The sequence below is a fragment of the Ictalurus punctatus genome, chromosome 24 (assembly GCF_001660625.3).
Source record: "Ictalurus punctatus breed USDA103 chromosome 24, Coco_2.0, whole genome shotgun sequence".
Taxonomy (NCBI): Eukaryota; Metazoa; Chordata; class Actinopteri; order Siluriformes; family Ictaluridae; genus Ictalurus; species Ictalurus punctatus.
The window spans coordinates 13,374,631-13,391,424 of NC_030439.2; the positions used below are offsets into that span (position 1 = coordinate 13,374,631).

General features: G+C 36.8%; 1 protein-coding gene across 5 annotated transcripts in view; it reads left to right on the forward strand.

Annotated features, from left to right (window-relative positions):
- The window catches only part of vps50 (VPS50 EARP/GARPII complex subunit), a 151,844-nt gene that overhangs the window by 104,163 nt on the left and 30,887 nt on the right, over positions 1-16,794 (forward strand). For 4 of the 5 annotated variants that reach the window (XM_017454791.3, XM_017454792.3, XM_017454793.3 and 1 more), the window contains exons 20-23: positions 1,138-1,244; positions 3,390-3,511; positions 5,428-5,493; positions 7,004-7,084. In XM_017454791.3, the coding sequence (XP_017310280.1) occupies positions 1,138-1,244; positions 3,390-3,511; positions 5,428-5,493; positions 7,004-7,084 (376 nt within the window). The remainder of the gene's footprint in view (positions 1-1,137; positions 1,245-3,389; positions 3,512-5,427; positions 5,494-7,003; positions 7,085-16,794) is intronic. The other variant, XM_017454795.3, reaches the window with a different exon arrangement.

A 16,794-nucleotide genomic window follows, 5' to 3' on the forward strand; every position in this document is an offset into this window, starting at 1 on the left:
TTTATGCCTCACAGCTCCAGGGTTATTGGTTCAGTCCTGAGCTTAGGTTACTGTCTGTGTGGAGTTACTGTAATTGCCCCTTGGTGCGAATGTGTGTGTGAGACGCCCTGTGATGGATTCGCATCTCATCCAGCGAAAGTTCCCAGCTCAGTCTCTGGATCCACTGCAGGCTTGTCCAGGATAAAGTGCTTACTGAAGATGAGTGAACCATCGAGTAATGAGAAAGCAGAGTTTGTTCAGTTTGATAGTATAACTTTACCATGATTAAAAATGATCAACTATACCCCGACGTCCATTTATGTCCGTAATCCCATTCTACTACACATGAAAATTATAAAGACCAGTTGTGATCGGCTTGCCTGAGAAGCATGTTGATACCTTTCTGTCGAGGGCTTTTAAATGATACCAGTGAACTTTTCTTGATAAATTAAATATATTTAGTACTGTGCAAAAGTTTTAGGCACCCTATTTTTTTTTTTAGTGCAAACTTTATTATGGATTTTAACTTTATGATTTCTACATTATCGATGTCGGTACAAAAACATGTTTGATTTCTAAACATTAGTTTTAGAGCTCAAAATTATATGTTACATTAAAATGTTTGTATGTCATTAAAGAAAGCAGCAAATTACATAAGAGACCAATTTTCAGACAAAAACTTAATGAAGGCTGCTTGGTTTTGCTGCAAAAATAAGAAGTAAGTGCGACAGTCAAAGTCTCAAGAAGAACCGTGACTGATTCTGCAGCATGCTCAATAACACTTACAGCTCATTTCCTTATAAACTGCACTAATTGTACCTGAGACTACTATTTTTTATTTTAAAGCAAACAGTCATCACAAGAAATATTGACCTTTTCATTTATAACTGTTTACTGCTCTTTATAGTATTTGTGCGTTTGTGTGTGTATATACATACATACATACATAGACACATACATACCGTGGCTGATTCTGCAACATGCTCAATAACACTTATTGTTCATTTCCTTATGAACTGCACTAATAGTACCTGAGACTACTATTTTTATTAGGTATTTTTTAGTTAGGTGTCACTCTTGAACATACAAAATATCTTAATGATGTGTTTCATGCAGTGATGTTTTTTTTTAAATAAAAAGTTGTGTGTGTGTGATCAGTGTGTCCAGAGAGACTCTGCGCAGCAGAAAAAGATCAGACTACAACCTTAACAAAGTCAACGCCCCCATTCTGACCAACACCACTCTTAACGTGATTCGTCTGGTCGGTAAGTAGTTGATCTTTAACATTTCTTCCACTTAAAGGACACGGAACAGAACAGTGACCCTGTGCAAGCAACCTCGATTTGTCGATCAATTAATAAGCTAATGGCAGAGGTGTGTGCCTCGACTCAGCTCTTTGTGGTTAGATCTGTTTTGCATTTGCCTCCTCATGTCTTTCAGGTCATTTGAAGCAATGATAATTTGTCTAATGCATCAGCTGAAATGGCAGCTCAGACACCATTAGGTTTTAACTCTTCAGGACAAAGAAATGGGGGGGGGGGGGGGGGGGGACTTTTTAAATGTCCTTTTTTTTTTCCATTTTCTTTCTTTGTTTTGAGGTTAGTTGCTTTTCTTTGTGACTCACACTTCGATGTTAGGTGTTTTTGTATCCTGGAAATAAACTGGGGAAAACCTGAATCAATTTTGGTTTAAAAAAATATCTTCCATATCAGCTTTTGTTTTCTCAGGTAATGGGAACTTTTTTCACTAATCCTTGACAGTTACATTGCAAATAATAAACAGATTTTGCGTCAGTAGAAGAATTTTATTACGCAAAAAAATACCCCTGACATTTTCCTCTTAATCATGTTGGATTTTGTTCCGCTGTTTATGAGATGAAAGAAATCTCTCGTTGAATCATGAATACAAAAAAGCCTTCCTAGGCATAAACACAGAGCGATTTTTCTTAATATTCATCAGTCTTTATTCAATCCTTACTATATTACTATCTTGTATTTCATATGTAAGTTTTGTTTTTTTCCCCCCTAAATTCATTTGCTCTGCATCAGGGTGCATGGAACTGTCGATGTCCAACCAATAATGACTAATCCACCTTAAACATTAGATCTTATCATGATTGACTAGTGCACATTTCTCGAATTCATAAAATGTGCTGTAAAATGATTGCTGTAGAAGCTTATTTACAGTAGAACCAGATGAAACATTAAACCGCCTGTCACGGTGCATCTTAACTGTCAAACAGAAGCCAATTTTATTGCTTTATATAGACTCACCGTCCACTTTGTTAGGTACACCTGTACACCTGCACATTCATGCAGTTATCTAATCAGCCAATCATGTGGCAGCAGTACAATGCGTAAAATCATCAGATACAGGTGAAGTGTTTCAGGTAACGTTTACATCAAACATCAGAATGAAGAAACAATGTGATCTCTGTGACTTTGATCACAGCATGGATTTTGGTACCAGAAGGGCTGGTTTGAGTATTTCAGAAGGAGCGACAGTTATGTGGGTGGAAATGCCTTGCTGAATCAGGAAGTCTATAGTAACTATAGTAATAATCACTCTTTTTACCGTGGTGAACAGAAAAGCTTCTCAACATGCACAAAACCTCAAACCTTGAGGTGGATGGGCTTCTAGAGCAGAAGGACCACATCAGGTTCCACTCCTCCACTTCCAGACTCACTCAAACTGGACAGTTGAAGATTTAAGGCTGACAGGAGTGAAACGTGATGTGGTCTTCTGCTCTAGTAGTCCACCCACCTCAAGGTTTGATGTGTTGTGTGTTCTGAGATGCTTTTCTGCTCACAATCACTGTAAACAGTGATTATTTAAGTACTATAGACTTCCTGTCATCTCAGACCAGCCTGATCATTCTCCTCTAATTTCTCTCAGTAACAAGGTGTTTCAGCCTGCAGACCCTCTGCACACAGGGTGTTTTTTGTTTTGTGCACCATTCTCTGTAAACTCTAGAGACTGTTGTGTGTGTGAAATTCCCAGGAGATCAGCATTTTCTGAAATACTCAAACCAACCCATGCCACGATTCAAGTCACTGAGATCAAACATTTTTCACATGATGTTTGATATGAACATTACCTGAAGCTCTTGACCTGTATCTGCATGATTTTATGCATTGTGCTGCTGCCACATGATTGGCTGATTAGATAACTGCATGAATGTGCAGTTGTACAGGTGTTCCTAATAAAAGAGATGGTGAGTGTTTGTTTATATATTTAATGTAACTGATTCTGCATAATACCTAGCTATATGCTGTAGCAGTTTATCATACCTTGAACTGATAACTACTAGAATGATAAATTCCTCACTCCTTTTTAAATAATGGATGAATTCTTATTACAGTTTCCACCTAGCTTTAATAGACTCTTTATTGTGTTATTGTCTTTGGCAGGCAAATACATGCAGATGATGAACATTTTAAAACCCATCGCCTTCGACGTCATCCACTGCGTGTCACAGCTGTTCGACTACTACCTGTACTCCGTGTACACCTTCTTCGGCCGGAACGACATGGTATGACCAGTTGAGCTGTCTAAATTTAAAATATAGTTAGTATATAGTATAATATATCTTCTGCGCTCTGATCATGAATTATTCAGTAGTTATGTACAGACAAACTGCAATTTTTGATGTCATTTTTTTGTTTCCATGGTGCATATGAGAATATAATTCCATGTTTATGAATCTGTCACATCAGTCGATCGTCTTCCCGTGGGTGCACTCCAGAACATAATTACCGCTATTATTGTCACAGCGAATTGAGCGTCATGTGACACGGCAGGGATATTGAAGTGGGAGTTGGATGTCAGTGTCTTGAAATCTGTTTAACTTTTTAAAGGGAAAATCTTTTCTTCTTTTTCTTTTTTTTTTTTTTTTTTTTAACAAATTCGTCCTTGTACCTCCCAGAGTATCCATTCACATTTTTGTATTCTGAGAGACGTTACTGTTCAGAGTGATTAATTTCAACATGATATCCTCCTCACAGATTTAATAATTCGAAATTATTATATAAAACGTTAGTTAGTTAAAAGTTAGAGTTTATACATTTTTTCGGACTCCTTAGCTATGACCTTGAACAAGATGTCATTTGAATTGAATGGCATTTCTCAGGAGATCAGTTTGTGTCCCCAAATGGGAGTGGCGCATTAAAGGAAAACGCCACAAATGAAATGTTTACACTGAAATATTTGTGATGTACGTTGTTTGCTAATCTGTTAGTTGGGGTTGCGGTTTTGTTAAAATTAGCAATTTTATGCTGTGATGACATCACAGGAGGACATTTCTAGCACTATTAAAATGTTTTTTAATTGAAGGCAAAAAAGAACGTTTCTCAGCAATGTTCAGTGTCGTATTAATGAGAATTCCAATGTAGAATTAATGGAGACGTCGGTGCAAAAATCGGACCCCGAGTTCCAGAATGCATTGCAGCTTATCAACAGATTTTGTGATCTACAAGATAGCTAGCATGACGGTGTTGATGGCAGTTTTAGCTAGAATGTTGAAGGTTCAGAAACTGTACAGCTGAGGAGGTGAGAGAGATGGGTAGACTAAATGATTAAAGCGCTAATGCATCAGTAGATGAATTCCCTCTGGCACAACAGAAGTTGTGGGTAATGTACTGGAAGAATTGTTAACCAAAGTAAAACTAGACCAACATGCAGACTGAAGAAGTTGAATCTCAGAATTTCATTACAGAGTAAATCTTGGATGCCAGTGAAGAACACAACTTTCAACACTTCAGCAGCACTAGCTAAATCCTGAACATTTAACAGGCATCTGAAACGGAAACTGTTCTACACATACATGCCTGCTGTGACCCATAACTGACTCTAAACACATACAACATTCAGAGTATGACTTCCTTGAGAAATGAGTCTCAGTAATATTCGTACACCATCACAAAGCCGGCTGTGCCGCACGACATCGCATCAAGCTCAGCACTGAAGATTGCATGTTTAAAGTTAATAACTTGCCCCCAAGGCATTGAGTGGAAGAAATGGGGAAGCGAAAGATATGGAGAAACACTGACACGCTGGGAAAAATGGATCACCTCTGGGGTGATGAAGGACCTCGTAGTCAGACAGAGCACCAAGCTGAGCAGAGTCATTCCAACACTACTGTTAGAGCAGCTGTCTCAGTAACGAATGGCTCTTTTTCAGTTTGTTAATTGAAGTATTAAGTGAAGTCTGTGCTATAATTGACCACCTGACATCCACTATTCAGTGTTAAAATAGAAAAGACTAGTTTTCTTTGTATGCTGTAGTGGTAGTTAATTTTAGTAGCTATATTAAAAACCCAGGACATCTTTCACTTCTTTTTGTGTGTGATTCAAAAGAACTGACCTTTGAATGTGGTTTAACATTTCTTTGGAATTGCTTTTGGGTTTGGATTTTTTTTTTCCGTCCAATTGTTATTATTTTTTCTTTAAGCATGCTCCGTCTCCATCCACACCCACCTCAGGCAGCTGTCCGGCCGCTCCAAGACTGGGCTGCTGGGTAAGAGTGCAGTGTGACCACCTGTCAGTGTCTCCATCTTAAATCAGACACACTTCATGGTGTGCATGTGTATGATTTATTTATTTATTTGTTTGTTTGTTTAGACTTATTTACCATATTTATTTGACACATTTCTTTGTTTGTTTAAACCTATTTATTTATTTATTTTAATTATTTGATATTGATTTTGTTCTATTACTTACTTATTTCAACTAATTTAATTTGTACTCGTTTGTTCAGACTTTGTAGACTTTCTTTTTTTCTTTCGTTATTAATTCATTCATTCAGTCATTTATTTGGTTGTTTATTTCTGATTTATTTCAGCTTATTTATTTATTTAGACACATTTGTTTATTTTTCTTCTTTTCAGCATATTTATTTTACACTTAATTATGCTTTTTTATTTATGTAGATTTATTTGGACTATTCATAATTTGCCACAGCGACCGCACTTGTAGTGTGAACAGTTCAGTGATGCGATTTTACGATGTGACTGCTGAGGCGTTGAAATTTTCAAAACAACTGATGCTAAGTGATTTTAAATCATGTAGTGCGAGCAATACAGTGATTCTGAGACTTTGAAAATCATGTATTCATGAGTTGCTTACTAATTTATTTGTTTGTTTGTTAGATTAAACTGTGGTTTATATTTAAGCAGTTGGCATTGCTATGTTAAATTACTGAAAGCCTGAATTTGAAAATGAGCTGTGTAGTTTGGTTAACTGCAACCAGGATCAAAGCAGTTGGATTACTACACTGTTACTGTTACTACATGCATTAAAGTTGTTTGAGCCTCAGCGTTTGCTCAAGTGTTGTGCAGATGATCTGTCTGATAGTATAAACATGTAAGAATTGAGAACATTTAGTAGCCAAAGATGATAGCAAAGTGAGATTTATGTCTCATTTTGTTTTGTCTGTCCTCTTTAAAGAGTGTTAATGTCTTCGGTTTGAGCAGTGAGAACACAATGAAAGAACGAGTAGTCCATAATGAAACAAATCTTGCGGTAAAAACCGTTCCATTTGGCAGGCAAAAACAATAAATCGACTTTTGTTCCTGTCTGTGTTTTGTTCTGTGTTGGATTTGAAAATGGTTCTTCTTAAATGTGGTTTGTGTGGCTCCCATAAATTTCCAAAATACCTCGAGTTTTCCCCTACTATGTTCCCATAGTACTGGGAGTGATGTTTGCAATCAGGCTGTGGACAGTTTTGGTTTTGCAGATCATAGCTCACTGCAGTTCAACCATCAGTGTTGGCTACATGCTGACAAAAATCCATGCACATACTGTCCATGATCTGAGTAAAACTGTTTGTGTTGTGGTGATTAGTCATGAGATAGAGTTCATAATATCTCTGTATCCGTATTGCATGTGAGTGGACTTGGTGCTCTAATTGTTGTAATTGCATTTGCATTTGTAATTGCACGTGTGTGTGTGTGTGTGTTGTAGAAAAGTAATGACTAGGGACCATCTCTCTGACTGTGTGTGGTGGTGTTCTTGTCTCTTTGCTGCAGTATGAATCATCCGGACTGGGGCTGATTAGCAGTAGACTGAGGACGACACTCAACCGCATCCAAGAGAGTCTCATAGACATGGTAAAAAAAAAAAATAATAATAATCCTAAAATATACCTCCATTTTTCTCCGTCTATTTATTTCTCCTTCTACCCTGGCTTTCTACTCATTTGTGCCTGTAGCCTGTCTGTTATGATCCATCTTCTGTTTTCCTCAGCGTCATTTCCTTGTTTAATTCTTCTCTTTCCTTACTCTCTCACTCTCCCTGCCTCGCTCTCCATTCCATATATAAATATATAAAAGCGTGACTGTGAAACTGAGTGGAAATGGTAGTGTGCATTAAGCCCAGTCGCCCATAATCCATCATCATTCTCTATCATCTCATGACCCCTTGCCGTCAGCCAGAAACCCCAGGTGAGTTAATCACACCCATGCACACTTAAATAGCCCTGCTTTTTTTCATTCCGTGTCCTGTGCTTTCCATTGTGGCCCCCATTAGGGCCCCTCATTAGGCCACCTCACATGCTCTCTAGTCCGAACACTGATCGAGGTTGGGTTTCATTGGAACAATCTCCACTCAAGCTGAACCTTCAGCTTGTTTCATTTTCTTTGGTAAGAAAACTGAATTTCTGATCAGGCTCAGAGACATGGGTTACATTTCTTCTTGTGTGGTCTAGTCGTTTTCATTAGACTGGGTCATATAGTGCCAAAGAATGGTAACAATCAATATAAGTTTCAAACCAAGAGTTTAAAATGATCCTGAAACTATTACAAAAAGGTGCAAACATTCACTGATGCTCAGCAAGGCAACACACTAAATTAAGAGCCAGAGGGGTGTGAACTTTTGAACAGGATAATTGGTGTAAATTATTATTTTGTTTAAAGATCTCTCTTTTTTTCCATTTAGTACTGCCCGTCAGAAGCTACATAAGATATTTACGTGTTTCCCAGAAGAAAAAATGATAACATTATTACATGAATGAATATTAAGATTCATCAAAGATACAGAAAAGATGCAAAAGCAGCAACAACTCTAATTGTTACTAAATTATTACTGCGATTAAACCTGTAGAAATTTCTCTACTGTAAAAGCGTTTCTTTTCCCTTCTCTCCTTCTTAAGATGTCGGTCTATCTGATATGTAATCCAGACAAATCTCAGTGGATAAAACCAAAGTCCAGCCATTTTTCCCGTCTGACTATCTTGCTTCGCTCAGATGCATCACGTTACAGAAGTTAAATGCATTACAGTTTTCATATTTTTATCATGTTGTCAGTGTCTCTGCAGTGCCTCTTTAGTTTGCACTTTTATTTGAGTGATAAAATATGCATGTTTTTGCGATTAATCCGTTTAAAACCGAGAGCCATTTGCTTTTATTTCATTAGTTATTTCATTAGTCTTTTTTTTGTTTGTTTTATGTAATTTCTTGTGTAAAATCAATGTGCTTTTATTACTACAGATAATTTCAGCTTATTTGTATTTATATTTTTGTATATTATTTTTTAGAGTGCATGCGATCTTGCTCTCAGTGGGTTTATTTATTCCCTCTATAAATAAAGAATTTAATTTGTGAAGTAGGTATGAGGTTAAACACCACTAGAGAAACAAACTGAGAAGTTAGACAAATCATTACAGCTGTGGAATCAACAAGGATCCATGACTAAGCCAGAAGCTTAAGGCAGCCAGTTTGACACATTGGATTTGTTTCAGCAGAAGCAGTGAATGATTGAATGCTTTCAGCTGTAGGTTTCATGGTTTTCACCTTATTGAACATGCTGCCACAGCAAGTAACCAGACCAATAATTCATTTTTGCAGAGGGCTCTCCTCGCCACCGAGCTGTGAGGGGGTATCTATGGTTATGTCGAGTCAGAAAGAATTACACTGCACTGCCCACATTGGCATCCTCATTTTCACAAATTATCAACCAGATCACTACTGGACTCTCTCGCTCTCTGCTGTTTTCGTTCTGCATAAAGCTTTGCGGGTCTGTTGAGATGTTGGATGTCGTTTTCAGTACCCTGGATGTTTTGTATACGTTTATATGGATGAATATATGGAGTTGGAAGATTATTTTTGTATTGCTGGAAAGGCTTCTCATGTAAAAATGACCATAATCAAATCTTTCTAGTGGTTCCTATTATAAGATTACAATAAACCAAATATTATTTCATTTATTAAACCTATTTTTAGACATTTTTACGAATTTCGATCTCTTGGCAGATCTTTTTTTATATGTAACATTTTAAACATTTATTTTAAGAAACAGGCTAAATTATGCGCCAAAAGAATAAAACAATTTAAAGCTGGAAATATAAAAACATCTAAAAACTGGATGAATAAGCTTCTATTTAAGTGATAGTAATCCCATATTAAGAAATATTTGATAAATTTGCCCATGTTCAGGATGTTTTTCCTTGTTAAGGTAGCATTTTTTGCAGTGTAGTATAATATGTTAAATCTGCGTTTACATGCAGAAATTTTCATCAATCCAGATGAATTCATTCCAATTGCAGAATACTAATGATCTGTATCCTAAACTGGACATATTACATGTAATCTGAGCCAAAGTTTAGCATCATTGTTATTATAACAACAAGAATCACTTCCAGTCAGTGCATCGAGCTTTTTATACTCGTACTGCTTGAGATATTAATGAGTTTTAAATAATTTTTTATCTCGGCAAAACCTTATACAAATGTCATTATTAGATGGACAGGGAGAAGAAGCGTTTAGGGCCACACTAAAGTTGTTCAGTGTATCACATTCACGAGCTGGAGAAAGGATGCTGTATTTGTTGAAGATGACATAAAATCCACGGTATTCATCAGTATAAGGTCTTTACCAAAGTTAAAGGCCATTTTGGAAAATATAGGTGTGTGTGCCCCGCCCCTTTTTTTAAACCAAATGTTCTGCATTCCTATTGAATGTCTGGCGAGTACTAAAAGCTGAACTTTATCAAAGTCAGTTCCCATCTACCACAAAACGTTAGTTTGATGCCCGTCCTAGTGCCTACCCATTATTATTATCTTGAATAGATGAAAAACTGTAACATGATTCAAGTATTTGGACACAAATGTTTTCATGGCTTTTATTTAGCTATTTAATAGATTATTAAAAGGAATACCCACCTTGTTCAATGGAATAGACATTTTGCTCAGATTGGCCTCAATTGGTTTACTCTATTCCAACTGAGGTGTTTACTTGAACATTTTTATTCCAGTTGAGATATTAGGCTGATTATTAACAGATTATTAGGCAGCATGTAAACATAGCTATTATTAGGACAAATATGTATCAGTTAGCATGAAATACTCAGGCTACTATGTACAGAATTGTTAACAAATTTATACCTGGATGGAAAAATATAGATAAAAACATTTTTTATTCATATAAGTAATTTAGTGTGGGACCGCTTAGTGGTGCAGGGAGTTCACGCTTTAATCATGAACTATGGTTACTGAAGGTGAATGAATGAATAATGTAGTGTGTTAGGGTTCGCAGATATTTCTTTATTACCACAAGTAACAGAAGTTAGCCAATTATGCATTGTAAAATACATTGTGGAAAACTATCAAAATGACATCCGTTCAAAAATTTGTGTTGCTTTTGGTTCCTCATAATTGTAATATTGCATTATTTCATAATATTGTATTAGGATTTTCTCTGTATTGAGAGAGCTGTCTTTTCTCTAGCTTCCTCTTCCCTGCCGTCCCAGTTTCAGCAAAGATTATTTACATTTTTCAAAAAATATTTGACAAACACATTTGTCTCTCTTGCTTGACCAGTATCATTCATGAAGAAATTATTTGACATTGATTCTTTTGGTGGAACATTAACTTTGTGCATATACTGTATATGTTTATACATAATCTGCATATACTGTATATGTATCCACCTCAAGCCTGATCAGAAAATGAATGATTTGCTGAGACCAGAATTAACACAGTGACACAGCCTCATTTAGTTTATGAACAGCAGTCACCGATGTCTGGTCTGGGAAGTTGGTCTGCACAAATTCATCAAAAGTCCTGTCTGAGAATCTTGGCTGCAGTTGTTACCTTGAGCTTTGCTGTGTGTGAATGTGACTTCAGGGCCATCACGTCATTGAGAGAAAATAAAAACAGTAGTGAGTTATTGGGTGATTTAGAGTTTTTACAGATGTAACAGCAGGTCAGTCTGCCTCTATCCCTGTTGTGAAAAATGAGCACATCCTACACAAGTAGTGCCACTGCAGTTTAATTGAGCAGATGGTTGAGGAGAGTTTTGACAGAGGCTTGAAAGGAATTATGTTTGAGAAACAATGCAATAATTGTACTTTTTCAGACTATAGACGTTTGTGTGGGTGAAAGATCCCAGAGTGTTTCATCAAGAGGAAACATGTTCATAAATGCTAAAATAGGTTCCTAACTGCTAACTAATCTTTGATTAGCAATACTTGCTCCCTTTTGAGCTATCCCACAACAGTGCTGGCTAGCTAACATGGCTATGAGGCACTTGTGAAATGGAAAGATCCACAATTCAGACACCCATGTAGAGTAAAAAAAAATGTAGCAGTTGTGGAAGTTTCTTAGGCATCAAATCTTTGAAACAAAGGTCAAGTCAACTGCATAACTACTGAAAGGACAACCAAGGAAGATGATAAAGCTCTGTCAGCTGAGCCTATTGTAGTAAATGCACTGTTGCATTATTGATATTTATGAAATACATTAGAAACTCTTTGAAAGCTCTTGTGAACCTATGATTTTACAAGCCTCAGGTCAGCTGTAAGGGTCAGCTGTTGCAGCTCAATAACATCATATCCCGCTTTTTTAAAAAAAAACAGTGTATTCCCACTACAGCTGCCCTGTCTGCACATCTACAGCAGTATATGCTGCCAGCCATTATATCACATGTAATTGCCACCGGTAGCGACTTTAAGATAAGAGCTGGCGAACTTTTCCCATGTGAACACTCAGCCAGATCGACCTGGCCACTAACACAGGCTTAATGTTGTAAGGTGGTAGATGAGAACATAAAGCTGAGGGTCTTTTACAATGTTCTGCAGAATTAAATGCTTTTTAGGGCATTATAGCCATTACGACTGAACCTCCCAGTGGATCTCCTTATGCGGTTCCCTAGAAAAGCCAGGGCTAGCCTTTTCATTTTTTTGGAATAGAAAGGGAAAAATGTTTCGGAGACGGAGCGTTTAGTTCATCCTCCCACACACACACAGCTATTTCTGTTCGGCTCCATAAATCATTCATCACCTAAGATAAAGTCTCAGTCTCTGGAAACTTTTCCCTCTCTCTTAATCATCCTGTTCCCCTCGTTTGCATGGTTTTTATCTTAAGGAGATCATTGAGTTTGACTGACATAATCAAATCTACAGAATTTTTGGCACCCTTCATGAAAACAATTTTATAACAGCGCTTGCAGTGAGAGCTATTTTGAGCTTAAAACATACACGGGTGAATGTGTATATAAACACAAAAGTTTTCTTATGTAATTCTGTCATTCTCTGAAATTCAGACCTACAGTGCACTCCTCCAATTAATATATGGTGTGTGCGTGTGTATCTACCACATCATGCAGCTAGTGGTTCCAATCTGTGGGTGGTTTAGGGAGCTCCTCTGGGTTCACTGCTGTCTATTGATTAACTCTGTTGTGATGCAGTGTAACATCACAACCTGCTGTGCAGTGAATCACTGTGCAAACAATGTGTTTTTTTGGTTTAGAGAAGCACGCTCCCTCTCTCTCCCTCTCATATATATATATATATATATATATATATATATATATATATATATATATATATATATATATATATATATATATATATATATATATATATAAAGAGAGAGAGTGCATTTGTAGGTTTACAAATGAGTGTTGTCATTGTATGTTTCTGATCTTTAATATTACATCTCCAAAGGCTAACACTCAGGGGGAAGGTCTATCATGTTGCAGTCAGTAAAAATGAGTGTTATGCAGAATGTCCTTTTTAATCCCCTGGCTATTTTTTTTATTTATTTAAAAAAAAAAAATACTTTCATAGGTCACTGTTAGTACACTTATTTAAGACTTATTCAGTATAATAGTAATTCCCACAACACTTTAATGCTAACAAACTTGTAAATACGGAAACTACCGTGTTTGTAGGGGTATACACGGTTTAATACAAAAAAAATTATGTCTGTTTAGACCACATAATCTGTTCATTCCGATTCATTCATATTCGGTTACATCCTTACTATAAAGCCGTGGTTACCATGGTGACTTCAGAATGGTTCAGGGATAAAATATACACCCTAACACCGTGTCTGTGAGTTTGAGTCCCAATGATGCTACAGCCATGCACAGTCAGGAGTCCAAGAGAGCAAAATCAGCTCTGCTGTCTGAGTGAGACGGATGGCGTTATCTCCTATTGGTCAGATCAACTCTAGCCAATAATCCACATCCATGAACTCTTGTATATGCAGGAAGGCAGGTAGCATGCCCTGTGATGTTACATGATCAGCAGTTCGAAGAGATGTGCAGATCTCAGATCAGTTTTTTAAATGGGTTTTAAGAAAACATTTTGATTGACATTTGTAAGAATTGTTAAGATAACCTCTAACATGGACTGTAGTGTAGCCACTGCAGATTTTACAGAAGATAAGTTCCATTTCAGGAAAAAAATGAAGCTTTCAATTTCATAGAAAGCCCTCTGTATTGACGATTCCTGAATGGCGCACACAGCCCAAAAAGTTAATATGTGGAGCTCATGCCATCTCTTAGATTGACGTACTGCTGACAGAAAAGCACAGAGTATGGCTCCGTCCAATTGGAATTCACTGATTCTGATCTCGTGCTGCTGTTCTTTTCACAGTCTGAATAAAGCATCTTTCATTATTGGCTCCAGAGCCGCTGATTTAATTTCCTCCCTTCTCTCTAAAGTTACAGAGTGGTTCTCCTTCTAGGAAGCTAAATGTGAGCAGTGCTGTTGAGATTGAACACTGGGGTCCTCTGACATCAGGCTTAGTGAATTTGAAGTCCAATATGACATCCATGAAAAGAATGGGGTTTCTAATTCTATTTGACAGACATCTAATGAGAAACACATTTGAACTATTACCGAAGGATGATGAAGCAAGTGGAGAATTTGATGTGGTGGTAATTGCCTACCGAGTTATAATTAGGTAAATCTCTGGAATGCAAAAATAATAAAAAGGCTAAGTTTGCAGTAGGAGGGACAGGTGAGGAAAGGATGTCTCGAACGCGGATGTCTCGTAGTTTAAAGCTGGTTTTAGTTTGTGTCTAGGACGTGATTTTGTTTCTTTCAACTCAACAGTCACTGTCATCCTGAATCCAGCCATGCCTGGATGAGCTTCTCGGCATGTGTAGGCGTTCAGGCATGTACTGCTATAAAGCTCTACGCTGGATTGTATGAGATCTCAGCAAAGGAATTTAGCAAAACCCCCAGCTCACAACAAATCAGCTGCTACTATTGAGATGAAAGCCAAGAGCAACACTCATATTTCAGCAGTGCAGACCAGCACAGTCTGCCACATGAATTCTGCGGAGCAGATGCTGACTTTTTAAAGACGACACAATGATAGGACTTAAGTCTCCAAGCCAGGAGAATCACAAAGTAGGTTTTGTGGGCAAAATTTCTTGGATACCATCACAGTAAAAGATCCAAGCCCCCTTAAGCTTCGGTATGTTGCAGAGCAAACTTAGAGCAAACTGAATGTATAGCATTATAGAGATTTATGATACCATATATTGCTTTATTTATTTATTTTTTATCAGTAAGGCTGCTCAATAGCCTTGTATTGGAAAGTAAAGATCTGACTTTAGAAAAGGCAAAATAAACTGTATCTTTGTGCATGTATTTTATCAGTTACAGAGAAAATTACACTGACCCAAACTCTGACTTCTCTCTTTTTCAGTTTTCAGCTAAAATAATTATTAGTTTTAATAATAAATGCAAGACTAAAATATTTTTGTTAACCAGAACACTTACCAAATTGCACACGTAAGTTCTCACAAATGAATAAAATAACGTTTATTAGCAGTTCTGATATTTATCACACAAAAAACAATGGCTGTCATCAGCCAATCAGGTTTCAGCAGGCATTTCACTGGGTTTATCTATGATCTCTTCTTTTGTGTTCTATTTAACTTGGTCACTGGGGGCACTATTTGCAAAGGGATCTTAGATGCTGCAGGTCACAGCTTGCAGATGTGTTTTTTTTGTTTTGTTTTGTTTTTTTTAGTAGGCTGTTTAGATATTTTTTATGGTACATACATTCAGCAGAACAATGTCATTAAACATAAAACCAACCATGGCAAGCCATGTCTGTATGGTGCACAACCTCGCAGGGGCATTGCCATGCTGGAAACAGGTTTGAGCCTCTTAGATCCAATGAAGGGAAATTGTAATGCTACATTATACAAATACATTCTAGACATTTGTGTGCATCCAGCTTCGTATGGCAACAGTTTGGGGAGATTTAAAGCATACTGAATGTGTAGTGCTATGGAGACTTATGATAACGTATATTTATGCTTTATCAGCAAGTTTGCTCAGCAAGGCTGTATTGGAACACTAAGATTTGGCTTGTTATTATAATAATAATAATAATAATAATAATAATAATAATAGTACTAAACATTATTATTACTTCTTTGTGTATTAGATAAATGTCAGAACTTCTAATAAATGCCATTTAATGCCTTTTTAACTTTGTAAGAACTGGAAAGAGTAATTTGGGAAGTGTTCATCTTTTTAAAAAAAAACAACAACAACAAAGATTGTATTGTCATACAGTCTCCATCTGGTTTGCCTAAGGCTTCTCTTAGCCATAAGCTTTGTGTGGGTTTTAAAGCACCAGCTGCATTTGCAGTCATTAAGGGTCAGCAGATGATCCTGAAGCCTTTGATGCAAAAGCCTTGGTACAAAGATCTAGAGTCTCCTTGCTCCACTTTAGGAAATTGGAGTACATTCTTTGTTTGGAAATGAACTAACTTTTTTTTCTGTGCCCAACAAAGATTTTTTAACTTCATAAGATTTTATTATGTTCACATAGTTTGTGAAAATAACTTGATTATCATACTGCAAATGGTTTTGCTGAAGCTACTGGTTGCACACACAGCAGGAGGAACTTTAGTGGTTAGAGTAAGTAGCTTTGCAAGTGAGGGTGGAACAAGAACTACTAAGGAAGAAGGCTGAAGAAAAATCTGTACAGATTCAGAGAAATGTGATTGAGAACGGACAGAGAAATTGGATTATGGTGCGTGCTCGACTCAATTATTGGAAATGCTTTCTGTAATCCTTGAAATGCTTATTTCTTATGCTTATTCCTTAAACCGGTTACATTAAAAATGTTTTTTGCATAGTCTTTTTTAATAGTTATTGTTAAATAATCTTTTTAATTGTTGCTATTTAACAAATAAAATACAGTGGTGTGTGCTGTTAGGAAAATCAATGACTGGTTGGTGTGATGTGGTCCAATGCAAAATGGAGTTACGGTTACCACCTTGAAGTGGATTAATTTCCTTTAACCACATGCCCCAAAGTGTCTGCCCCCCCCCCCCCCCCCATTTTACAACACAGCAATTGAGCAAGGATTACAATTTATCATTTATTAATTAACAACATGGTGTGCTTTTAAATTTCTCATTTCTAATTACATTTAATATTGTGGAATGTCCACAAGACAAGTTAGTTTCTGTTATCACTTATGTTATAGCAGTTATAAACAGCCATCCCTTTAGCAGCTTCTTTTTATTCTCTCTCTTGATGTTTATAAGATAGACACAAAATGTTG